This window comes from Vidua macroura, chromosome 1, assembly GCF_024509145.1.
Source record: "Vidua macroura isolate BioBank_ID:100142 chromosome 1, ASM2450914v1, whole genome shotgun sequence".
Classification (NCBI taxonomy): domain Eukaryota; kingdom Metazoa; phylum Chordata; class Aves; order Passeriformes; family Viduidae; genus Vidua; species Vidua macroura.
The window spans coordinates 70,005,031-70,029,022 of NC_071571.1; the positions used below are offsets into that span (position 1 = coordinate 70,005,031).

Consider the following 23,992-nt stretch of genomic DNA (forward strand, 5'->3'; position numbering starts at 1 on the left):
CTTCTTAGAAGGCCAAGAACTGGGCAGCATCTGCAGCAAAGATCAGTGCTTTGTGAAGGAAATTTGAGGGTTTAGTATGTATTTGAAGTTAAAAGTAGTTGTTAAATTTGTTTTTAGTAAGGTCTTTTGAAAGAGTAGTAAAAACGAGGTCTTTACATGAAAAAAAAATAGAGTGAGAGCTGAAAGTTTTCATGTCCATAGAAGTATGGGAGGTTTTGGGGGTTTGTTCTAAGAACTATGTACATTTTTTTGCATTAAAAATAAACTCATTTGAAAAAAAAAAAAAAAAGGGAGAGTGACCAGTTAAGCTCATTAATCTGGTTAATATGAGTGCTTGAAAGAAACAATTGGATGGAAAATGGACTTTTTAAACTGCATGCATGTATATGTTTTTAAGGCAACTAAAAAAAAAAATTATCTTTAGTCAGGGAAGCTTATCATCCTAAAAAGTAGTTCTTGTCTTTCCTCTGTCTTTAAAAGGGAATCCAAATTACTTCTGTCAGCTCTTTCCTTTCTTTGGTCTGAATTACCATGTGTGATCTGCTCATCTCATTCACTCCCTTCTTGGCATCAAATGTCTATTGCAGACAGCACTGCCTCTTCCTCTCATTTCTTTCAAGTTATATTAATGGACAGAGCACCTGTAATATGTTATAAAATTCCAATGTGTCATATTTCCATGTGATAGGATACTTGCTCTATGATTTGTGAATCAGGGTAAAAGAAAATACCATAAATTTGCACATTCTGAATCTGTTTTCCCTCTTTTTTGCTTCATAAGTTATTCTTCTGCATTTTGAATTACATAGCTTCTGAGTAGTTAAATGAGCAGCTAAAACTCTACCAGTTCATCCTCTGACAGAAAATTGGAAGCAGCCCTAACCTGTTTTCCCTCTTTAAAGTATTTTCCCAGAGTCTCTTCGGTGGTTGATGGCTACACAACAGTTTGAGGCTTCCAAGGAGCTGATCCTTCAGTTCACGCACAAGAACAGGATGAACACAGAAAGCGACATCAAAGGAGTGGTGCCCGGTGAGTTGGACAGACAACTGCAAATCCCCCAGCTCTTCTCGAAGGGCCGCACATGGCATTACTGCCTGGAATTAAATTATCTATTTATTGCCTGTAAATCATCTCATCCATTCATTCATTCATTCATTCATTCATTCTGCTCTGGAAAATCCATTCCAAACTCCAGCATTGTGTTAAAAACTACATGGCCTGTTGAACAGTCCTAGTAATTATAGTCTTGTCTTGCAGTGCCGTGTGTCTTTAGAGACATCTCTTGAAGAATTTTACCATGGCTACAAGAGTGCGCCTTCAGCTCTGTGTGCCTCTGGAAACTGTGTTTTGAGGAAGCTGCTTGCTGGGATCCTGCCCATCACCCAGCACTTACTCTGTTGGTTTGGAGAAGCAGCAGCACTCAATCCCCCTTTTCTAAAGTGCCAGCCCCCCGGGAAACTTAAACTACATTAGAGTTTCTCTTTAAAGCTTTGCTCCAAGAGCTGTTTTGCTTTCCTCTCCTGCATCATCTGAGTGATGCTGCTTTAGGGATGGAGGGCTGCTGCAAGTGACAGTGGTAGGGTGCAGTTTTTGCTTGAGAGTCTAAAGTATCAATTCCTTGGTTTACTGATGCTTTTAGAAAGAGTTGGCTCCCCTCATCACCAAAATTGTCACTGAAATAGCCAAGATCCTGTCTTGCAGATTACTGTGCAGAAGAGACTCTGTGTGTGTGTGTGTATGTGTGTTTGTCTAATTACAACAAAGGCGAAGAGCTTCTGGATCTTTATCTCCCCAGTGCACCTGCCAGATTTGGTTCAGACTCCGCTTTTCCTTCTCACAGGCTTGATTCTACCCATAAACACCCATTTTGCACTGCCATTTGCAATCTGTATCGGACTACCCACTTGTCAGAAAATGGTGGAAACATTTCCCTCACTTTTCCAACACTACCTGCTGTGACCCCAGGGGCTGCAGGGGAACCTCAGCCAGTAGCTGTGCCAGTGGGTAGAAGTGATGCTCCTATACTTGTCTGATCCTTGTCAAAGGTCTCTGGGGTAACTGTAGTTTCCATCAGTCAGCACTGGAACAGGCTTAATCCAGGACAGAAACTGTCACCATTAACATCAGTGCCTAATGAATAATGCAATCTCCATCAATGACAGATGGAAAGCCCAGTTCAGGATCTCTGGTATACATATCCAGGTCATTGGTGTGATTTTTGATGCAGTCAGCACACTGATGTTAATTAGCTGGCTTGCATGTAGTTGTGCATCTGGGGTTACAGATCTGCATCACACAACATGGCTTTGCAATGTAAATGCCGTTTTTCTGGTAAAGTTTTGAAAAACATTAGGAGTGTGAGAGCTGTCATTAACCTGCTGATATGCCCCCCACCTCATTCTTGCAGGTCTTGCTTGGAATAAATGATGGATCTTGAGAAATGATGGGTCTCTGAGCCAACAACTGGCCTTGCGGTTTCCCAACCAATTCCTAAATTTGGCTTTTGTCAGTCAGCTTCTTGAATTTGCAGATGTAATAAAATGTATTTTAGGGGAAAGAAAAAACTAATTACCTGTGTTTCCTTTAAGGAGAATAATAAAGACACAACTGTGTGCTAGAGGGATTTATTTAAGCCGTGTATAATGATATTGCCCATGGAGGAATGCTAAATGTCAAAATGGCTTTATGACTATTATTTGTGACTGATTACTTTTCTCAGCAGTTTCATGGTAGGAGTACACTCCTGTTTAAGGAGGAGACTTCCTTCCATGTGGAAAAACAGAGCATTATTTCACCCCTTGATACTATGGATCCTCTAACTGCAAATACATTTAGATATAGCAGTTGTCAGTAGAACACCATTTGCAATTCATAAATTATTCAGAACATGGTCATTTCTACCTCCTTGTTGATGATGACATTGTTGGGTTTTTTAATTATTTCTTCCCTCACTTTTTCTCTTTAAATTCTTTCTACGGCCCCACACTTAAAGGCTCTTCTGATGCAGCCCTGGAGGGAAGCTGTGTTTCTGTAGGAAGAGTAAGAGAGGAGCAGTATCAAAAGAATTAAATAAGATTAACTACAAACTACTGAAGGAAGGACCACCTCTCTCATTCTGGGTGCGTGGGGGTATTGATGGTCTGAGTGAGGACAGGAAAACAGTAGGATTCTTGAATTAAGAATGTGATCAAGCTGCAGGCCTTGTATCTTGCAGTGGGTCAGGGAGGAGAAGGAACCCTTTCTCTGCTCTTGTGTGCTGTAATAACATGCCCATAGTTGCTCTAGCATGGAATGGGTAAAAAAATGGTACTTGTGTGGGAGAAAGGGTGCCATTGAGCCTGAAGAAGATATCCCTTGTTTTCCCTTGATTCCATTGTTGAGCTTTCCTATCCGTGTGGAGGGATTTTTGTTTGTGATTTGTTTTATTCTTTGTTTTCCATCTGAAAGGCTAGAAACTGTTTTGCTCTAGTTAGGGGCCATTGTGTTGCTGTTTATTATTTCTCGCTGCATTGTTGTAACAGCCTCCTGTGACTGAATTACTCCCAATGCATTTAAATTACAAACTGCTCACTTGCAGTCCCTTCCAACTGAAAATCCCACTGTAATTTTGCTCATACATACCAGTCAAATTAGTGTATCCGACATAACAGATCATTGCAGGAGTTACAGGAGTTTCTTTCATATATACCTATTTTGGCACTTAATATGAGTCCCATAGTAAAAAGAAGAAGTGTTCAAGAGGTATTTCAAAGTACTTCTGGGATGCAAGAAAATTTAATTTTGAATTGCACTCTGAGCAATGAGCAGGCTGATATTCCTTTCTGAAGAATTGCACCATTTCTGCTGCCTTCTGAAGGCTTTTGCTTGTCCATTGGCTACACTGCCTATAGTGGAGAGTGCCACTAACCATCTGTAGGGTCTCTTTGCTCCATGGGGAGGTGACCCTTGTGTGAGGTGGGAGGGGGGAAAAAGGAAGCAAAATTTATCTGCTGTTTTTGAAAGTCCTTTGGGTTGGAGTGGTTGCCAGTGCTCTCCTGGGAGATGTCTCTAAAGACAACAACTAAAAGTCCATACAGTGATCCAGCTGCAGCTGAAAGGTCCAGCAGCTGCTGTAACAACCCCTGCCAGGAGAAAATGAGGGTGGGAAGCTGATGGGCAATGCCCAGACAGCAAGATGGAGTGGGAGTGTGCTTACATGGGAAACAAATTAAAGTGAGACAAGGGGTGTTGATAGCAGTCTAGGGTGTTGTAAATTTACATTGCCCTTATCTTCAGTAGCCTGTCCCAGGGCTGATGTAGATTCCATAAAGGGACCTTTTTCCTTAGCAGCTTTAAGTGGCTTTATTTTAGAGTGCTTGGTGTACCTTGTGATTTTGGGCGGGAATAATTTGCCTTTATAATGAGATTTTTGGGTTTATGTGGTTGTGTTTTCTTCTTTAATGCTTAAGAAACACAGGTGAATTAGACCTGGTTAAATTACCCCTAGTATGTTTTGACTCAAAATTTCACCAGTTGGCTTTAAAATTTGCCCTCTTTTAGAAATAAAAGTTTAAATCTGTTTTTGCATCAGGGAAATTATTTTTATTCAACTGTGTCTTGAAATGTCATTTTTAAAACAGGCTTGTTGAATTTTGTTGACAAATGTTTCAAAGCATTACCAAAAAAAGTCAGCTTCAATCACAAGCAAATTAAATATTTTGATAATATTAATTCAGTACAGGTTTTTCACTACCAGTTTCTCCAGCAACTTCACCATCTCTTCCTTGTTTCCCTGTAGAACAAGAAGCAAACATAAAATACAGTGCAGCTGCGGGACAGTCATTTTGACCTTAGTGTCATAAATTATAAGGAAGTATGAAGATTGTTTAACAAACAGGAGAAAAGAGTGTTTAGGGGAATTGGAAATCGTAAAGCACCAACCATCCTTACACCTTTTGAAGGTGTGTTACACTTTAGGTGGTTTTCATTATATGTATAGAATGCATTCTTTTTCTTTGTGTGGGGTTGAAGGGTCTGTTTGTTGCCTGGAACAGATTTTCTGCTGCAAGCTGACCTTGGCTGCACCAGCACCCAGCCCTGCCATGTTTGGGTATCCTGGGAAATGCTCAGCTTGGAAATGCTCCACTCGAGACACTGCCGTATCAGCAGCTACCCAAGTGTCACACATGATGTTTCCATGGAAACCCACCTCTGTGCAGTTCTCTTTGGCTTCCCCTGTGTGAGGAGACATTTCAGGTGTTCCTTAACATGAAAATAACTGCTTGGCCAGCTTTGAAAAAACAAAGCTCCCTTTTTGCTCGTCTCTGGATGGAAACACAAACTAGCCATGCTCATGTGGGCAGAGAGGTTATAGTTCTTCCTTCCCAAAAATCCCTTCTAATCTTTGAGAAATTGTATTGATGTAATCACAAAAGGTGGACAGCAAAGGTAAAGCAGCCAAATAGATGGCAGTACTTTAGCATGCAGGGCACAACATGGAGAAGGTGCAGGGGTATGGTGGTGATAAGTACTCTGTGTGTGTATGTGTGTGGATTGCAGTGAGGAAAGCTGTGGTTTTCGGGGAGTTTCCCTTTGAAGAAAAAAACTAATTATCTTTCACCTTTCTTGCTGCTGAACAACATGCTGCCATTACTTTTCTTTAAACATAAGCTATTTTTCTGTTTTGTTTTGCTACATATATGGTTTTTCCCTAAGCATGAGGCTTGAATCTATGTAATTATATGTATTTTCCTTTTCCACTGGGTAAATAGCAGGGGAAAGGGTGAAAATGCTTTATGTCTGAAAGTCAGTCTCTTTCCCTATAAAGCTTTACTCATATCCTTAGACCATTCACACCTATCACTACACTACTGGTTTAAAGCTTGTGATAGATGAGGAATGTATTAGCTGGAGAAGAAAAGCAAGTTTCCTGGTTCTATAATACAGGTGATTCCATGCAATAGTGAAGTACAAACCTGCCAGATGTGCTCCTTTGCCAGATCCTGTTTCTTGGGTGTTTAATGGTGCTAACTTAATGGAGCTCCCAGGGGGTGGTTAGGTAAATGTGGGAAATGTAGTTAAAACAGTTCAAGGTGCTGCTTGAAGGCTGTGTGTCAGCCACAGAGATTTCTATCTCAAAATGAAAAAAAAAAAAAATACCCAGTCAGTGATTTCTGTTCTCCTCTTGTATGTTAAATCAGTTTCAGGAGGGTCTGCGTTTCTCCTGCTGGGCCCCTGTTGTCCAGTAGCAGGAACTTGTGGAGTTTGAGCAACTCTTTCAGGGTGTACTGTACATGATAGTGATTAACAAGAGCAAAACAGGTTAGTTAGGTCCTCTTCTCCTGGCTGGGTCTATAGTAATGGAAGAGGAGAGCACATGCATGCCCTGACTGTATCCTTAGCAAAGGTAGCAGTGATATATGACACTATCAGGTTTTAGGGGGATCAGGGGGGAAAGGGTGAGAATGTGCCTTTTGATGCCACTGGGAAAAGCCAAATATGCTAGAAAACTTAAAGGAAAAAAAAAAAAAAAAAAGAAAGGAAGGAGAGGGGGCTGTCAGCCTCTATTTCAGTTTGAACGATTCTTTCTCACTAGTTGAGTCCTCTGCAGACTCTGGCTGGCTGCACTCCAGCCTGTTGATTTGTGCCCTGCTGGCACACTGGCTCTTTGTGCACAGTGCTACCTATGCTCCCAGAGGAGCCAGCTTTACAGGGCAGGATCCAAGTGCAGAGGGCTGGCAGCAAGCCCTGGTGCTGCTGGCATTTCCCCAGCCCACGGGCACCAGAGGGGAGTGGACTGGATGTGAAGGGTAGGAGGGAGACCTCGAGAACCAAGTGGAAGTGGAGAGCAGTAAGAGGGAACCAGTGGCCAGAGAAGAGAGAAAATAAGAGACTTTAAAAAGTTATGGGAACAAAGAATAAAGATAGTTGGAGGGGATTTAGAGAAGCAAGGGCAGCAAGGGACTGGGGAGAAGCAATGGAGGAAGAACATTCTGTAGAGGAAGAACATGCTAGAGCATGGAGACCAAAGGGACTGCAATCATTTGCTTCCCCCTCCTGCCAGAGCAAGCTGTCAAGCCCAAGGATTCATTCTCAGAGCTCTTCTTTTGCAAAATCCACTCCTAAAATGTTTGCTTCCCCCCTCCCTGCTACCCAACTCACTTGTTCAGCTTGCTGAGGTTCCCTCCACAGCTCCCACAACAGAGAGCAGCAATGCATGTGTGGGTATCTGCAGTCTCTCGATGGCCACAGGTCCACACAAGGACATTGGAGGTGCTCTTTGTGTTGTTGTTGGGTTTTTTTTTTAACACTGATGATGTTAGAAAACTCTGCTCTGGGAAATGCAAGTCAGGTTGCCTGGGCAACCCCCGCTTGGCCTCCTGGCATGAAAGCATGATGATACAGCCTTTAATAACATGATTACAACCTATTTTTTCCACAGGGCATAGGATGGACGAATCAGTGCATAGGATGGACGATGATGTGGGAATGAAGCTCTTGTCTGTACCTCATTTGTTGCAGAATTTGGAAGGTGTGTAGTGAATGAGGCAGAGGGTTGCAGAAAGAAAAAGGACAGTGTTGGGGAAATGAAGCTGAAAACCTCCCAAAGAGCTGTACTCATTCTCTGGGTCTGTTAGGGATGTTCTTGTACGATGATGGAGATTTCCCTGGAATCAGGCCCTTTCAGTGCTGTCACTAATCCCAATTTCTTCAGTGTCTTTCTCTAGCATGTAATTCTGGGGCTTGATTTGCAGAAAGATGGGAGGATTTATATCAACACCTACAAGGGATATTGCTGCATGGTTTTTTCTCATTCTGGACACAAGTCCTCTCTGTTTTATCTCCCTGCCTCCAAAACAGGAGTAATCTTTGCCCTTACTCTTAAAAGAAGGTGGTAGGGATTATTTCATTTGCATTTATGAAATACACGTATATTCTGACAGCACTGTAGGAATGTCTCTAAGGAAATCTATGATTTTTTGACTCACTGGGAAGTTTGGATAATGAGGCTGAGGGATACATGTTGAATGGGAAAGGCAGAGATGTCTTTAATACCTGCCCCTTAGATGACTGCAGTGAACGTTCTGGGGGGAAAACTAATGTGTGATGATCTACATGCTGTACCATAATGCACATGAGCAATTGAAGATTGCAACAGCAACCTTATGTCTGACTTTTCGGTCTTTTTTGAATGTAATTAGAAATAGAGCATTGAATTAAATCATTGCAATCAGTCCTTAGCTGTTATACCCCTAGACTTACAGAGTTGCTCTCCTGAAAGGAGGTTCATTTTAAATGCTGTTAGTATTTATGTCCAGTGCTTTTGTTAGAAAGCCATTCCAGTCTCTATATTCCTTTTGTACTGCAGATACATTTTAGCATTCAATTCAAATACACTATAGCTGTCTGGGTTTGTTTTTTCCCATTCCCATTTGGTCCTGTCTTAAATCATTTTTTCCTCATGCTATATGAGAAGAGAGCAGTCCTATTCCTGTACTGAGATGAAGTTCTCCTCTGTCTCCTCTCCTTTTATAAACACAATACTCCAGCTTGCCGGAGCTTTAATTTCTCAAATATTGATGATCAGAATTGTAAAAGAATTCCAGTATTTCATTGTCTGAATTGCAAATACCTCATGGCTGCATTAAACTGGTGCTATGTAGTCACTTGTGTTCAAGCAGTACATAACCAAGTCCAACACAGGTCTTGCTTATCTTCCACCAGAAACATTTCCCCTTCATCACTGAGAATTTTGCATTTGCGTTGTATTTCACATTTTCACTTGCTTTTGCCACACACTGGATCTCAAGCTCACCCAGTTCCCTCTGACACCCCATTTGCATTGTACTTACCTTTGATAGTAAGGTAGTGCCTCACTTTGTCACCAGCAGATCTTATTGGTACATTTCTGAGGTTTTTACTAAGCTCACTACTCAGATAATTAAACAAGAATTTTTTTAAAATGAGTCATCCCACTACTAATGTCCTGTCATCCACTTATGATTTCTCTTTTTCTATCCCTTATTGCTCTCTGCCCATCAGTCAGTATTTTACCTACCTCATAATTTCTGTATATGGCTTGAGAGCTGGACAAAAGTCCTGGAAGGTATAAATAAACCTGTGCACCAGTAACTCTGCCTGCCTGAGAATAGATTGCTTCACCTCTGTGTTTCAGACTGGTCCACCTCCTGCTGCAGAGCTGTCATGCTCCAGGGATTGATTGAGTCTCTGTGCTAGGCTTCCATAGATCTTTTCATGTTCAAAGAGCTACTGACAGTATCGTTTAGCAGCCAGAAAAATCCAGCAGAAGTCCATCACCACAGGACACTTGTCATTTTGGACATAATTTTTCAGCAGCTTGATTTGGGCTTTTGTCTGTTTTGTCTATGCCAAGTGATGCAGAGAAGGGTGGCTTCATCTAAAGCCTCTAAAGATACTTTCTGATTTTGAAAGGCATGCTCCTGAAATGCAGAGGGTCCTTTGAGAATTCAGCAGCTTTGCGAGCTGGGAGCTGGTAGGGTTCCCCTTCCCATGAGACTTTTAAAGTCTGCCAGTGAATAGTTCTAATTTCCACTGAGATATAAAGAGTTAGCTTGTTGACAGTTTTCCTACTGAGTCCCTGAATAGGAAGCCTAGAGTGTGTGTAGGCTCTGGAGTATGGGAAAACTTACTAGGAACCTCTGAATAAATGGGTAGAAATATTTTTATATTCCACACTCTCCCTTTTGGTAGATCAAAACTGAAACATTTAATGCAAATTCCTTCTGTACTGGTGACTTCTGTGTAAAATCGAAGAGTAAGTTTGGGGTACAGGGAGTTTTTCTGGTGTTAGTCCTGAGAGCAAAATAGTTTGCTTCTATGAGGTTTTAATAGGCTTTGGCTTGACTTTTACTATCTTAACTTTGACTTATGAAGTCAGTCAGCTTGAGAGCTGTCACTCTCCTGATGCTCATCAAAGTCAGAGCAGGTCCTTTCATGCAGACAGGCTCCCTCCAAAGACAGCAGGTCACCTAAGTGAGAGGCAGTTCTGTAGCTGGTGACTTTTTTGCAAGTCACATAGCTTATTTTTTCTTATTAGAATTATATTTTGGTTATTGCAGGTCATTAATTTTGCAGTGCAGTGGGGATTTTTGGTGAATATCTCACTAGTATTCTTAGAAGCAAGGGAGAGAGAAAGCCATCAGAAAAGGGATTCTGTTAGAGACTTGGAGACAAGTCATTCATCTAAAGCAGATAACTTAGACTTGGAGTTTTAACAACGTCGTAGAGGGATGGAGGTGTAAATAGCTGGTGGAGTCACAAGGCTCTCAGTAAAAAGCCAGATTCTGTCTACATTCTTTGGTGTAAGGTTTGAGACCAGATTCTTTTTTCCCTCTTTTTTTTCCCCTCCCTTTTTCCCCCTTTTTGTAATGCTTGTGATGCTGTTACATCTGGAATTGAGACATTTTTGTATAATGCTGCGATGTATCCATGGAGTATAACCCCCATGAGAGCAGAAGCAAGGGTCCACTGCAGAAAGACTGCTGCAAGTAGGGTAGAGAAGGGGTGAGCTCCCCTGTCATGTGTGATCCTCACTGCAGCTGACACAGGAGCTATTTGACAGTCTACATAACCAAGTGAACTTGAGGGCAGAACAGCAGTTCAGTGAAAAACACTGGAGGGAACTAGTTCAGAAGCACTGATTTATAAGAAAGGTTAAAAGGGGGGATCTGAGTGCAGGTGAGAAGGATGCATGACAATAAACAAAGAACATATGGATTATAGAAAGCCCAGCTATATGAACAAAGGAGGAGTGGAGGCCAAAATAATGTTTCGTTGCAAAGAAAAGTGTAACCAAGTTGATCATTTCTTCTCTTGATTTTATTAAGTTGTGGCTCAATACAGCAAGTATTTACAAGTCTACTCTCTGTCTTGAAAGAAAAAAGTAAAAATTTCTCTGAGGAACAAACAAACAAAAAACCATATCAGACTAAGAAAATCTGAAGAATATGGCATATGTATCTTCTGCTGACAGATGATGAGATGTTTTACTTTACAGGCCAGATCTGGTTATTCTTAGTTTGAGAGTGAACCCTTTTGTCCACATGAAATCTGTGCAATATGTGTTGTTTGGGTAGTGATTTTCATTGTTGCCCTTCAGCTGAAATAGTAAACACCCACCAACAGCCTTTCAAAACCCTTGTGCTTCTTCTAGTGCTTGCTTTGACTTTTTTTGTTGTAGAAGGTTTGGCCTGGGCTCAATCATGGCCTTTACAATTATGTTTTGTCTAACTGCTTCCATTGTTCTGAATTATTTTGTTCTCACTTATTTCTTCCTAGAATCTTGCTACAAAAATTATTTTGACCTTGTTCTTTGAGATTAGGCTCCAATTTTTTATTGCTTATATTTTAATATAAGCAATTATTATATTAAATTATTAATTTAATTAATTAATAATTTAATTAATTATTGGTTAAATTAAAATTTTATTGCTTATATTTTAATATAAGCAATTTTTAAATTTATATTTTAACAAATATTAATTTAACAAATTTTTTCTTTTGCTCCACCTTAGTTTTTCTGCTTTTGTGTGCTTCATGCTGCATAGAATCTGGGGAAAAATGGCCATTATCAGGTTGTCAGGAAAGTAGTATAGCAATATTCTGCCTAAATGCAATCAGTAATGTAAAATACCCTTTGCTGCTTTTGTCGGAAGCCTTCCCAGTAGTTACTCTAGAGAGAAGACCAGGAGTGACGTGTGAGCAGTTAATAGATAAAGTATTTGCATGTAAATAGTGTTTGTTTGATTTATTATTTTTGTGGTCCACTTTCCAAATAATAGCTGGCAATTGTGGTTTTTGTTTCATTTGTAAATTTAGGTGACTTTTTTTTTTTTTTTAACCCCCTCCTCCATCCCAGCTTGCTTTTATTTTCTCCTGTCTTGCATCTCTTTAGGAAGTTGCTATTCAGCAGAGTAAGGCAGAGGTCAGGGCAGGCCAGTGTGGGCGACTGAGGACACCGGAGCTCATTGAGTATGCACAAAGTGAACTTGTGCGCCCTTTGCAACAGGGCCACGCTGCTGCCTTTAAACACAGTCAGGCTAGAAAGCAGCAGTGAAAGCCTTTACCTCAAAAAACAGACCTAGTCTGTGCTCTTGGTGGGCATTATTTTTGTGATGCTTCTTTATAGCGGCAGCTTCTCCTGCTTTTATTGGACTTGCTCACTGATCCGGTAGCTTGGAAACAGTGGCTGCTTTGGCATGCTTAGCTAGGTGTTCAAGCTCCAACTTAATGATAATTGAGAAATAAGCAGTGCCCTTCATTATTGTCCCATGCCAACAAGGGCATCAGAGGCACCATTTGTAAGGCTTGTGTGTTATTTCAGCATTGCAATGAAAAGTTCACTTGAAGCTGCCCAGCACTAGAAAGACATGGTGGGGCTTTAGTTCTGAAGTGCAGACACCACAGCTGCTGATGCCCAATGATTTTTCTTTAAGGAAATTTCTTAAAGTTTAGGACATCCATCAGAAAAATTTTAAACATTTGAAAAGGGAGTGGAGTGGAAGATGGATGAGCTGACATAATGTCCTAGCCACTTCATTCTGAAACTTGCATTTGAACAAACTTCAGAAGATGATCCATGAAAAATGAGTTTGAGCTCCAGTCCTTTCCATGGCTTTTTAGGTATGCATTGCACAAAGGTAGCAGAGCCTGTAGCTGCACGAGTGCAGTCCTCTCTGTGGAGGGCTTTAAAAATTAACAGAATCCTGAAGCTCCTCAAGAAATTTGCTATCATGCTTGTTGGGGTCAAGCTCCATACTGCTCCCACTTTACATACACATTTTTAACTGGGAGAAGGTTTGGAGTATGAAGGAGTTCTTAGTTCTTTTGCCCCAAGAAGATGAAGGGAAGCCTGGAAGAAAGGGAGGAACCTGTGCTGGACTTTAGGCAGGCAGTTCAGAATTTTAATAGCTCCTGTAAATGTAATCAATAGTGTTCTGCTTTCCAGAACATCCCTCAGAATATCTTAGTTCACAAGTAAACCTTCTCATTATCCTCAGTGAAATGATAATTCTGATTTGGTTTGTTTCAGAGCTGGAAAAGGAAATCACCAGGAGACCAAAGAAAGTCTGCATTGTTAAAGTGGTGGGAACAAGGAACCTGTGGAAAAACATCGTAGTGTTGTGTGTCAACTCGTAAGTCCGATCTCTTTGTTTAAATAGTTGTGTGGTCAGTGAACTAGAACAGCAATGGGAAGTGATGAGGGAGCTCCACTATTTCCTACTGTGGGACCCTTCACTAACATCTCTGATAAATGATCCTGGAAAAACACCAACAGTTGCAGGGAACTATATTTTTTACGGCAAACATGGAGGAGCTCACTGGCTGTCTCAGGCAGCAGAACTGCATCTTCTCAGGTGCCGTGCTGCAATTTTGTTGCTGTCACTAGTGGTCTCGTGTGGCCACGTGCTGATAGGTGCTCATGCATGCAGACATCTGCTTGGCATCCCAGGTGGGAGTTTTGAAACCATTCATGCCCCAGGAGTACAGGTTCAAGTTGTTTATATCTGATAGGGCTGTGGTGCAGAGGAAAAAGTTGCTTGTCAGTAAATACAAGTTGCTCCCTCGTATAACAGCTGTCCTTGGTGGGTCTTCAAAGGCAGATTACAAAGTGCCTCAGCATTTCCAAATTATGCGCAGGGGGTCACAGGGAGAATGTGCAGTCTCCAACGAAACGATGTGATGCTTGCCTCTTAAGGCTTCAGTTTGGGCATGCTAATATGGGAAAAAACAAGCATCAGCCTGAGGGTTTTGCAGGTTACAGGCTCTGAGACCTTCTGTCCAGAACTGAACACCTTGTAAAGAGGAAATACATTGGCTTGAAAATTCTGGAAGGCCACCAGCAGTGCATTTTCTAATTTTTCCGTCTTGTAAAATGCCCATTTGAATTTTTCATGGTTTTCTTTTCAAATGGGAGGTGGGACTGGAGAAGGCTGGGAATCCCCTTTCTCTGCTAAGTTTCAAAGTATGTCGGCCTCTTGTGGCTTTTTCTTCCTCACTTCGGGGCACTACTCTGCAGCTCTCACTCCTGTTAGTAGGCTTGTGGATCAGTCATCACCCAGAGGGAACAGCCCCCATGCTGGGCAAGTAGTCACCCAGAAGCACACAGACTTCAGGGGTCAGTCTCCAGTGTTATTGGCTGCAGAATCAACTCTGGTTTTATGAGTTTTGTGTCTCTCTTCCACCCACAAGTGAGGGACTACCTCTGTTCTGAAAGAGTGCTTTCTCCTTAAGCTCACCAAGTACATTTAAGAGACAGTGTTAAATGTATTTGTGAAAACTGTTTACATGGGGAATTCTCCCCTTTTCCCTCACCCACATTAATCTGTATATTTGGAAATTCCCTAAATCAGAACTAGGCAGTCAAAAAAATAACTTCTGGCATTAGCACATGAAGGCTGTTTGCCATCCAAGCAGAGCATGAAGCAGACATATGTCTGAGGAAATAGATTTCTAGTTTGTTTTTAAGGGGTGGAAAAAATATTTAATTTTACTTCTGTTATTCCTGTTAGACAGGGCTGTGCTGAATTTTTAGTACATGGAGAAGGAACTTTTTGCAGGGAACAAAAAGAAATTAAGGAAGACAAGGATTTAGTTTTAAAAGTAACTATTCTAAGCTGCTCACCAAGTGAAGAGAATACAGTAATTCTTAGGGAACAGGCTGGAAAGCAAAGTCCAAATGATACAATAATTTACTTTATAGGTCATGGCCTCAATAGCAACTTCTGCAACTGTGTTTGCAGGCATAGAAGAGAAATACAGAAGAAAAGCTGGTTAACTCTGCCCTTTTATTACTACTGTTTTGCTGATTAATAGTTTTCTTATGGGAGGAGTCAGCTATAATCTAGTTAATCAAAGCAAATGTCATTTTTGTGTAACAACAAGCGCTTGTATTAGGATTTTATCAGGGGCAAGATGTTTGGTATTGAGGGTGGGGTTTTGAACTGGAGCATTGATTCATAAGTTTGCAAGAAAAGCTCCTCAGGGCTTTCATGCAGTCAGGGACTGCATATCCCTGTGGGCTGTCATGCAGTCAGGGACTGCATATCCCTGCCACTGTTTCTATGCTTATTTTGGTATCCAGTTTACACTGACAGAGCTTCAAATTCCTGACCTTCAGAAGTATAGAAATGTATCAGTGTAATGTACCTGCTTTTTTTCTTCTTTTTCTTTTCTTTTTTCTTTTTTTTTTTTTGAGACCTGGATCTGTGCCTCCCACTCTCTCAGGCACTGTTAATTTGTGGCATGAGATTTGTCTTGTATAGGTGCCAGGGACAGGAGGTTCTTCCTGACAGAGGTACTTGAGCTGTGATGGGTGCAGTTGAGAGCATTGACCTCTCCTGTAGCACCCCTGCAGCTATTTTATACCATATCAGGGGTGATGCTGGGGCTTCTCATCTGACTTTTGTACATCCAGCCCCCTGCTCTTTCTTCCCTTTATTTTTTTTTTCCCTCTTCTGTTTTTTGGAGGCACAGGGTGAGACAAGAGAAAGATGTGTGAAATGTGACGGTAAGATGTTGATCAGTGGCATCTCAAAGAAACCTTTTAAAGAGGAGGAGACACATTGCTATGAAGGGTGGTGTAAATGTGTAGACTGAATTAGAGCTTATTGTTTCATAATTGCAATAATCATTGCAGCACATACAACTTCAAATACTCCTTTCTCAGGGGCTTTCAGTTTTAACAGGCTAGCTTGGGAAGTGAGGTGTAATGCTTGTATTTAGTATGACCAAATGCCACAGGCAGGTGGGTGTTCCTGGTGTTTTGCTGTCCAAGCACAGAGGCTACTTTGTCACAGCAGTGCTGGCTCTGTAGCTGTCAGCAGGTGCACTGGGAACAGAGATATGTGCTGCTCTGGGAATGGGATTTCTCAAATACAATGGGAAAACCTACCACGCACTAGGAGTTCTTCTAAAGTTCCCCGTGCCTTGATCATACCACGAGCAGCAGCTATATGAATAAAATCAACAAATATTTGGTTGAACGGAACCTTTTTTTCTTTTGCTTCTTTTTGTCAATGCTTATTTTCACAGTGGCACCTAGAGATAAGTTTCTTAAGGTGTTGTATTCCTGCATTAATGCCTCCCCACACTGAAAAACATTGCAGTGTGTGTTCTGCCCTCTCAGCAATGGTCTCTCTTGCCCTCTCCTGTCTCCCCCAGGCTGACTGGTTATGGCATACACCACTGTTTTGCAAAAAGTATGATGGGGCATGAAGCGAAGATGGCGATTACCCACAACTTCTATGCGGACTACTACACCATGGCTGGGATTGCGCTGGCATCCTGCCTGGCCATGTGCCCTGTGGTCGGGTTTCTGGGGAGGAGAGGAGGACTCCTACTCTTCATGATACTTACAGCTCTGGCATCACTTCTGCAGCTGGGCCTTCTCAACTGTAAGTTGGAGATGAGAGCTTTTCAGGACCATGCAAGCTTCACATGCAAATAAGGGACCAGGAAATACTAGCATTTCCTTTGCCTTTCCCAGATTTGTCATGTGATACACCTGCATAGTTTTAGAATCTGAATTTGTTTGAAGGTTTCCCCAAACACTTGTTTCTCAGGCTCATTAACTAAAGGCATTGTATTCTGGATGATTCCCATGGCGAAGCTTATTGAACTTTGGTGCTGTACCCGGGGTAGTCACCAAAAAAACAAGCAAGGAAACCAGAAACTTTTTCAATTTTGTTTTTGTGCAACATCGGCCAGGGAAAGAGCTGTATCGAGATTGGGAAGGGAAAACTTTCCCACTCGAGTCTACTTCTCAAGTGGCCTCTAAACCATGCAGTTAGAGCAGTAGGTGTATGTCCTCTGCCTGCTCTTAGCATCTTGCTATGAACAAATAATAAAAAGGTAGCACAGAAATCATGCAGATGAAAGACCCTGCTTTTAACACGCTGTGTATGTATAGTCCATGTGAACGTATACACATGATTTTGGGAAGTGACACAGCATTTCAAATGGTTGTTCCTGCAAAAAGTGAGTGTCCCACCTCTTCCTTTGCAGGCAGTAACTTTCATCTGGCCCTTTTGAGCTGCTTCAGCTATTAAAACTGCTATAGAAATATTCCCTTTCCTTTTTCAATTTTATTTCATTCTTTTCATTTTTTATTGGTGGAGGAGGTTGAACTTAAAGAATCAGAGAGGTGTTGAAGCAGAGGGAATGTGGGATGTGCTTTGCCACTCTCACAGTGTCTAATCATTAGACCCTGTCCCATAAAACCCCACCCCAAGGAAGGGGGAAGAGGGTTGAGACATACTTTGGACAAACTGGATGTGAGACGAACACCAGAACACTGGTTATTGCTGGTTTTAATTTCTAAGTTTAGAAATAATTGAGGGCCTGAATAAGAAAGACCTTTTGCATTGAGGATGGAAAGCTTTCACATTCTTGCATACTGAGGGCAGCTCCGAGCCAACAGGAATTGTTCATATTTACAGACTCTGTTTCCCAGAGGCATTTACTAAGTTCGCCTTTAGCAAACAAACTATTTGTGGGAGTGTAGGAGGGAAACAGGAATCCTCTTTCATGGCCTGGAGGAAACTCCAGCATCATGTGTGTTTGCTCCCAGCTTGGCACAGATATTTACATTCCCTTTGAGCACATATTTACCATGTCCAGCAATCCCAGCTGAGAGTGGAAGAAGCCCCATGGCTGCACCTTACCATGTCTGTTGATGGACTGAGACCATTCACATGCAAATTCGCACTGTGCATGTGTGCTACCTCCCAAAACTCCATGTTCTTCTGAGGGTGTCCATCAGGGTGTCTCTACACTGAATTTGCCCATTTTAATTTTTGTTTTTAAGGATGGGAGATGTTTGTTGAGGATGTCAAGGCAATAAACACGCTCTTGCTTAGTTGAGAGAGTGTGTAAGAGCCCTTAGTCTGCTCCAGAGCCATGAAAATCTGGTTGCGTTTTTTCAAAAACAATGTATGAGGGAGGTGGGAGGCAGCACCCTGTAGGACTCATTACAACCTTTTCCATAACAGGTTTAGGTGGTTTCATGGGACAAGTTGCTAGAACTAAGATCAGGCATGGCTTTAGGTGACTTATGCTACATTGGCACTCTCAATGCAGTGCCCTTGTCAGCCTTTCTGACTCCACTCTTTTCTTTGTGAGAAGAGTAGGCAAAGGCAGCCTCGAACTTCAGAGCAGCTCTCCCCACTCTTGACCATGGCCACCTCTTCCTCAGAAGAACTAGACGTCGTTTGGGGAGAAGCAGTGAGCCTGTTTATTATGAAACCTGTCACAGCATCTTTCATGTTTTAATTTAGCATAATTTGGGTGTATTCAGAAAATGAAATCAGAATTTGAGAATGGTGAGAGAGAGAGAGAGAGGGGTATTCTTCACCAGCCACAAACCTGCAGTGGACCTGGAAGCTCTCCTTGTTTGACCCCTCCTCTGAACTCTGGAGTGTCACCTGGAAAGTCACAGAATCGGGGTGGGAGATGACCAGCAGAGCTGTGCCCAGCTTGTGCTGATGCCCTTCCCCTTGCTGCCCAGTGCTGCCATTGCTCCTCTGTGGTTAGGATTGGTAGCTACTGTGACACATGGACCATAAGCTCACGTTTTTGGAGAGGAATAGGTCTCCCACCAGTCTGACAGCACTGATGCTCAGATTTTGCTCTCTAACCCAAGCTTCTGTTGGCCATTCCCTCAGGGCTGCAGCAGGAGGGCATTTTCTCTTCTCCCCCTTCATTAACAACAAAGAGGCCTTTGTGTTAATCCCAGTGGTAATTCTGGGGCTTTTAAATATGCTTTACTGCTGGTTTGTTATCACTGTCTCATTAGCATGCTGTCCTCCAGCTGAGATGTGCCTGGAAACAGATTGTCCTATCTGGTGGCCAGGGAAAGATGTGATGGTTTTGGCATGGATTAACAGATTTGGAGTCAGAGGGTGGGGCTAGGGTGGCATGTGGGATTTACCCTTTTTTTTTTTCAGATGAATAAACATATAAAAACCATATTTCTTGGGTTTTTTTCTCTTTTTCATCCTTTTCTGACTTCCATGGTCTTGGATCCAGTGATTGGAAAATACAGTCAACTTCCAGACTCAGGTATGGTTTACAGACAAATCTGCATCACGTGGGAAGCACTCCCCCAGGAACAGGTAGATCCAAAAGGCCTGGGCCAAAGCACCCAGAGCAAAGCTGCTGCCACAAAGGGGCGCAGGGGGAAATCCACTTCTGTGCAGTGCCTTGAGACCCCACTCACAGGCAGGCCTGCTCATCTATGCACAGCCTCTGTGTGTAGCATCCCCTCCATACAGGCTCGCCTCTGCATGTCAAGAGAGGGTGCAGAGGTCCCCCAAGGTTTGATATGCAGGGTAAGGCTTTCTCAGAAAGTCTCCTGAGAAGCAACATTCCCAGTTCAAGAATCTCAGAATTTTTTTTTCCAGAAAAGAATAGGGAACTAAAACACCTTAAGGACTCTTTAGATAAGGGGAGTTAAACACCTTTAAAAATACTTTCCCAAGATGAAGTACTGTAGGAGCAGCGCAGTAACAAACTACAGGGGAACAAAATTTACCTTTGTGTATCAGATTTGATGGACCTGTCCTTGCCCAGCTTTTCCAAGGTCTGTTCTGCTGAGCAGCCATGACTCTCTGAGGGGGTCAATGGTGTAGCCTCACCTGCTATGTAAGAGTGGCCAGAGACCCATGGTTTGCAAGGTGCTGTGCCCACATCCTCATCAACTGGCAGAGTTTGCTCTCTCCCCCAGACTTGGGGTGCATTGCAGAAAGAGCTTAGCCCTGAGCAGGCTGTAGCCTGCTAGTAGTTTCAGAAGATGTAACCAAAGAGCTCCCAAATACCTTTTGCTCTCCTGACAGCTGATATATTCAGCAAGAACAAAAGCAGGTGTTAATTTTCACTGGATCCAACCCAGACAGCATGCCTGCTTGGGACTGCACAAAGCAGTTCTTTCTTCAGGCAGACCTTGGGACATGTGTGTAGAAAGGTGAGGGAGCATTGGCTGCAAAGTTCCAGTCCTTTCCCCAGTGCTCCTGTCAGGCATGATGTGTTCCCCCTGTATAGCGCAATAATGTCTGTGAGCGATGTGGCCTCCTCACTGGCCAGGACAGGCCACGTGAGCTTGTACGACCCTGGTCAGAAATCCCACCCCTGCCCACAGAAGGTGGCAAGCAGGGATTCAGTGAGAGATGTACTGTCATCATGGCCAGAGACAGTTTCCTTGAGCTTTGTTTAGATTTACTGGAGTTTCTGCAAGTGCTTGATAGACACTGTTTGCTCCTGGAAACCTTGTTGCCATCCAGCCAAGAAATGATTGAGCAAACAGTCCTGACTTAAGGAGTGCCTCCCTGTTCTTGGCATCGGCTGCTCTCACCCGGAGTTGTCAAGCTGGGAGTTACAACAGAGGTTGCAGACTGATCACATGTAGAGGCTTAGCACAGAGATGGGAGCACTTCTAGTTCTTTCCTCTCTTGTCCTGGAAGCCTCTCCAGTGCCCAAGCCCCACTGTACAAGATGTTTGGCAGCTTGAGGAACACTACCTGCCTCCACTTGTCTGTCAAACATGAGAGGGAAGAGGCTGGTGCCTAAAAGACTGGCCAAAGGTTTTGGTTTTTCATGGGTTTTACCTAAAAAAATCAGAGATCATTGCCATTTTTTGGCATGACATTATGGGTTTTTTTCATGTGTGTTTGTATCTCAGGTGTTTGGGTAACGGATTTTATAAATACCAGTTTTAAATTAATATTACAAAATTACTCAAATTCCTGTTGAGGGAAAAGAGTAGTATAAACTTCATTGATTGTTTTCTTCCTTAGAAGTTTGACCTCATTCTTACCTTTTATGAACACACTTGTCTTGCCAGGTATGAGTGACAGTGTCAAAGACAAATTCTCTGTTGCGTTTTCCATCGTGGGTATGTTTTCTTCGCATGCTGTTGGAAGCCTCAGCGTGTTCTTCTGTGCTGAAATCACACCCACAGTAATCAGGTGAGACTTTGAAGCCCCCCTCAAAAGATGGGGACAAAATTATCTTCATTTAATCCATAATGGGCTGTGTGACTTAACACATTGTATGGGAGGGGAAGCCTCACGTTATTGGAGACCTCACAGCAACTTAGGGGCTGCTTTTTGCAGTGGCTGCAGTCAGTCTGTGCAAAGTAAATGCGTGTCTGTGTATAGAGAGGCTTTGTTTTCCATGGCTCCACCTTGTGTCCCATCGTGGTGATGATCAGCAGGCCTGGCAGCACATGAATTGCAGCTTGGTAGGGTCTTAAAATACTCAGCTGAACCAGTTTGTGCAGTTGAACATTGTCATTGCTTCACTAACTCTGCGGGATTTGTTCAAGCAGCAATCAGGTTAGTTTGCATCTTGATACTGAAGGAGAAATTCCACGACTGTGCAGAGGAGGACATAGGTGCCAGCAACCCCTGACTCCATAGGGCAGGTTAACCAGGACAGCTGCAGGGATGCTTCAGTGGAAGGAAGGTGTTCAAACATGTGGTATAAATGTTTTTTGTGCATAGAGATCCTCTGCAAGCCTGCCTCTCTGCCTTTATTTCAGATAAAACTATCTTTCTCTTCACATACAGACCTATCTTAGCAGAGGCTCAAAGTTTTTCTAAAGAGGAGCACTTTCATCCTGGGAAATAGGAAAAATTAGACAAATGGTCTTTGTTGGAGAGTTTCCCATAACACATCTTTGTATGGTCAGGGGTTTGTATCATTTTATACATGCACTGTTATCTTCCACAGCACAAAGTTTGTGCTTCTGTGTCCTGGATTATGCTTTCAGCAATGCCACAGCAATTCAGGAGTTTGCTCTGACTTCACTGAATTTCTCAGGAATGTAGGTCATATGGGTGGAAGGGAGAGAGAGTGAAGGAAAGAGGATACTTTTTTTTGGTCTCCTCCAAATAATATGTCTTTTCAATAACTTCACAAAAGTATGACTGCAAAACTGTCATCTGAGTAGCCAGAGTCTCCTTGCTCTGTGGTCTTTTTTTTCAGGCTATCTAAATTTGTGAATGTATTTTACGGATAACATTATTTCCATGGGAAAAGGCAGTGTGAGGAGTGAGATTATACAGCAGCCTGAAACACTAACAGCTATTTATTTATGTGTGTGTCAATCAGTTTGGTGTTTTTATGCCTTTTTAATTTTCTTCTTGGCTCTATTTGAAAGACACACAGATAAGGAATTGACCATGTCAGCCAGAAGAGAATCTGCCAAGTAGGGTCAGATGTGCAGTCTGAACTTAGCAAGCTTTTTTCCCCTAAATCACTTATGTTGCTACAGGGAGGGGGATGAAATCCTGGCTGGGAGCCAAAATTCTGCTTCTCCTGACTCTGCTGGGTGACACCAGGCGAGTGACAACAGCTAGATATGCCTCAGGGTCCCTGTTTATTTACAGAAATGATGACACACTGCACTGCTTTGTGATCCTACCACCACAATATGATCCCCTGAGGACTGTAATTAGGAGGTGTAACTCAGGACAGTGCATAAATCTGTCTCATGCAGAGGTGTGCTTAAGCTGCCTTCTGTCTTGCCTTTTGGTGGGATCTGGCTACTCCCTCATAACCTGCTTTCCAAAATGCCACCATGGATACCCTTTGGCAGATGGAACTAAATGATCTTAAAGGTCCCTTCCAACCCAATATTGTATGATACTAATATGCTTTTGGTTGGATCTTAAGCAACCTTAAGGAAAAGGAAGGCAAAGAGAGCACTGGGGCTGTCTCTGGGGTTTCCCTGATCAAATCCATTGTCTGCAAATCCCTGAGAGTGGAAAATAACACTACCATTACCTGGGGTAGCAGTGGCATGATAGCAAATCCACAGCACCCATGGATCTCTGCTGCTGTAGTGTTGAGATGAACAGTTCCAGGAGGAGAACAGCCAGATCTTCATCACCAAGAGGTGACACCTGCTCCAGCAACATGAACGTTCCACACTGTCATGTGTCACAGAGAGGTCCTTGGGATCTGTGCCCTGCACCCCAGTCTCTTGGCAGAAGGCAGAGGGGCTTCATCAGGAGCCACCCTTCTTTGTCCCGGGACTTCAGTGCAGACCTCCATGCAAATGCTGAATTGAAGCACCAAGTTTCACTGATAATCCTCATGGAATAATCTTCACACCACTACAGCCTGTATGTCTACTAAATAGGAATAGGCTAAACAAAATATAGCATGTCCTCTCCTCATCCTCCACATACTCAGTTACTATCAAGTAGAAGATGGTTCTGGCTTTTTCTCTCAGTCTCCTGCTTTTGTGCCCACACAGCCAAAGACTGGGCAGCAATGGCTGAATTAGGGTCTTTTCCCATCAACAGCTGCCTCAAGCCAAATTTCCAGTTGTTGAGGAAACTTTCCTGTCTGACCATCCAGGAGCCACTCTGCTCATTCACATTCACACAGAGGCTCTGCACCAGTTCACAGCCTCTCATCTTGGAGTCCCACCCCCCAGGGCTCAATCTGCAGCTGACACCACATCTTGCCCACCCAGCTACCTGCACTGAATGTATTCCTCAACACAGTGGAATGCAGAGCTGTTTACTGGGACCTGAATAAGGCCTGGCTGCTCAAAGGTGGTGCTTGCTCCATGAGGCCAAGGGTATGCTGGTGTATTACTTGAATCTCTGGCCTAGGACTGAGTGCACAAAATGTCCCTTATGTATGGGCAGGGAAAAGCTGTGGGGGTTTTCAGGCTGACTTTGAGTAGTGGCTGAGGTGGAAAACCTGATCTGATTTCAATGCTAGCCCTGCTTTGTGCAGGAGGCTGGACCAGGAGCTCTCCCAAAGCCTCCTTTAGCCTGGGCATCTCTCCGGCTCACTTGTACTCTGAGCCATGTTGTGTGTTGACCCATTTGCTCAATGCAGACATGCTGTCTGAAGACAGGAGTAGCAATTCTCTGCTCTCCTGAGGAGTGCTGAGAAGGACAAGACCCTTCCCTTAGGATGTCAGTGAGGATGTCTTGCTGCTCTCTGGCAAAACAC

At 42.8% G+C, this 23,992-nt stretch overlaps 1 protein-coding gene and 1 long non-coding RNA gene across 5 annotated transcripts in view; one reads left to right on the forward strand and one right to left on the reverse strand.

Moving 5' to 3' along the window:
- Window positions 1-23,992, forward strand: part of SLC22A23 (solute carrier family 22 member 23) — a 109,336-nt gene that overhangs the window by 78,604 nt on the left and 6,740 nt on the right. The window contains exons 5-10 of one of the 2 annotated variants that reach the window (XM_053985737.1): window positions 903-1,030; window positions 7,422-7,511; window positions 13,053-13,155; window positions 16,184-16,416; window positions 19,049-19,081; window positions 20,859-20,982. In XM_053985737.1, coding sequence (XP_053841712.1) covers window positions 903-1,030; window positions 7,422-7,511; window positions 13,053-13,155; window positions 16,184-16,416; window positions 19,049-19,081; window positions 20,859-20,982 — 711 coding nt within the window. The remainder of the gene's footprint in view (window positions 1-902; window positions 1,031-7,421; window positions 7,512-13,052; window positions 13,156-16,183; window positions 16,417-19,048; window positions 19,082-20,858; window positions 20,983-23,992) is intronic. The other variant, XM_053985747.1, reaches the window with a different exon arrangement.
- LOC128811831 (uncharacterized) lies at window positions 17,264-22,900 on the reverse strand. 3 transcript variants are annotated; one of them, XR_008438494.1, is made up of 4 exons: window positions 22,805-22,900; window positions 20,832-20,957; window positions 19,554-19,659; window positions 17,264-18,444 (listed from the first exon to the last, which is right to left on the reverse strand). It is a non-coding gene; the product is annotated as an uncharacterized LOC128811831 (long non-coding RNA). The 3 variants fall into 3 exon arrangements; XR_008438493.1 differs by lacking the exon at window positions 19,554-19,659; XR_008438492.1 differs by lacking the exons at window positions 17,264-18,444; window positions 19,554-19,659 and adding an exon at window positions 20,343-20,622.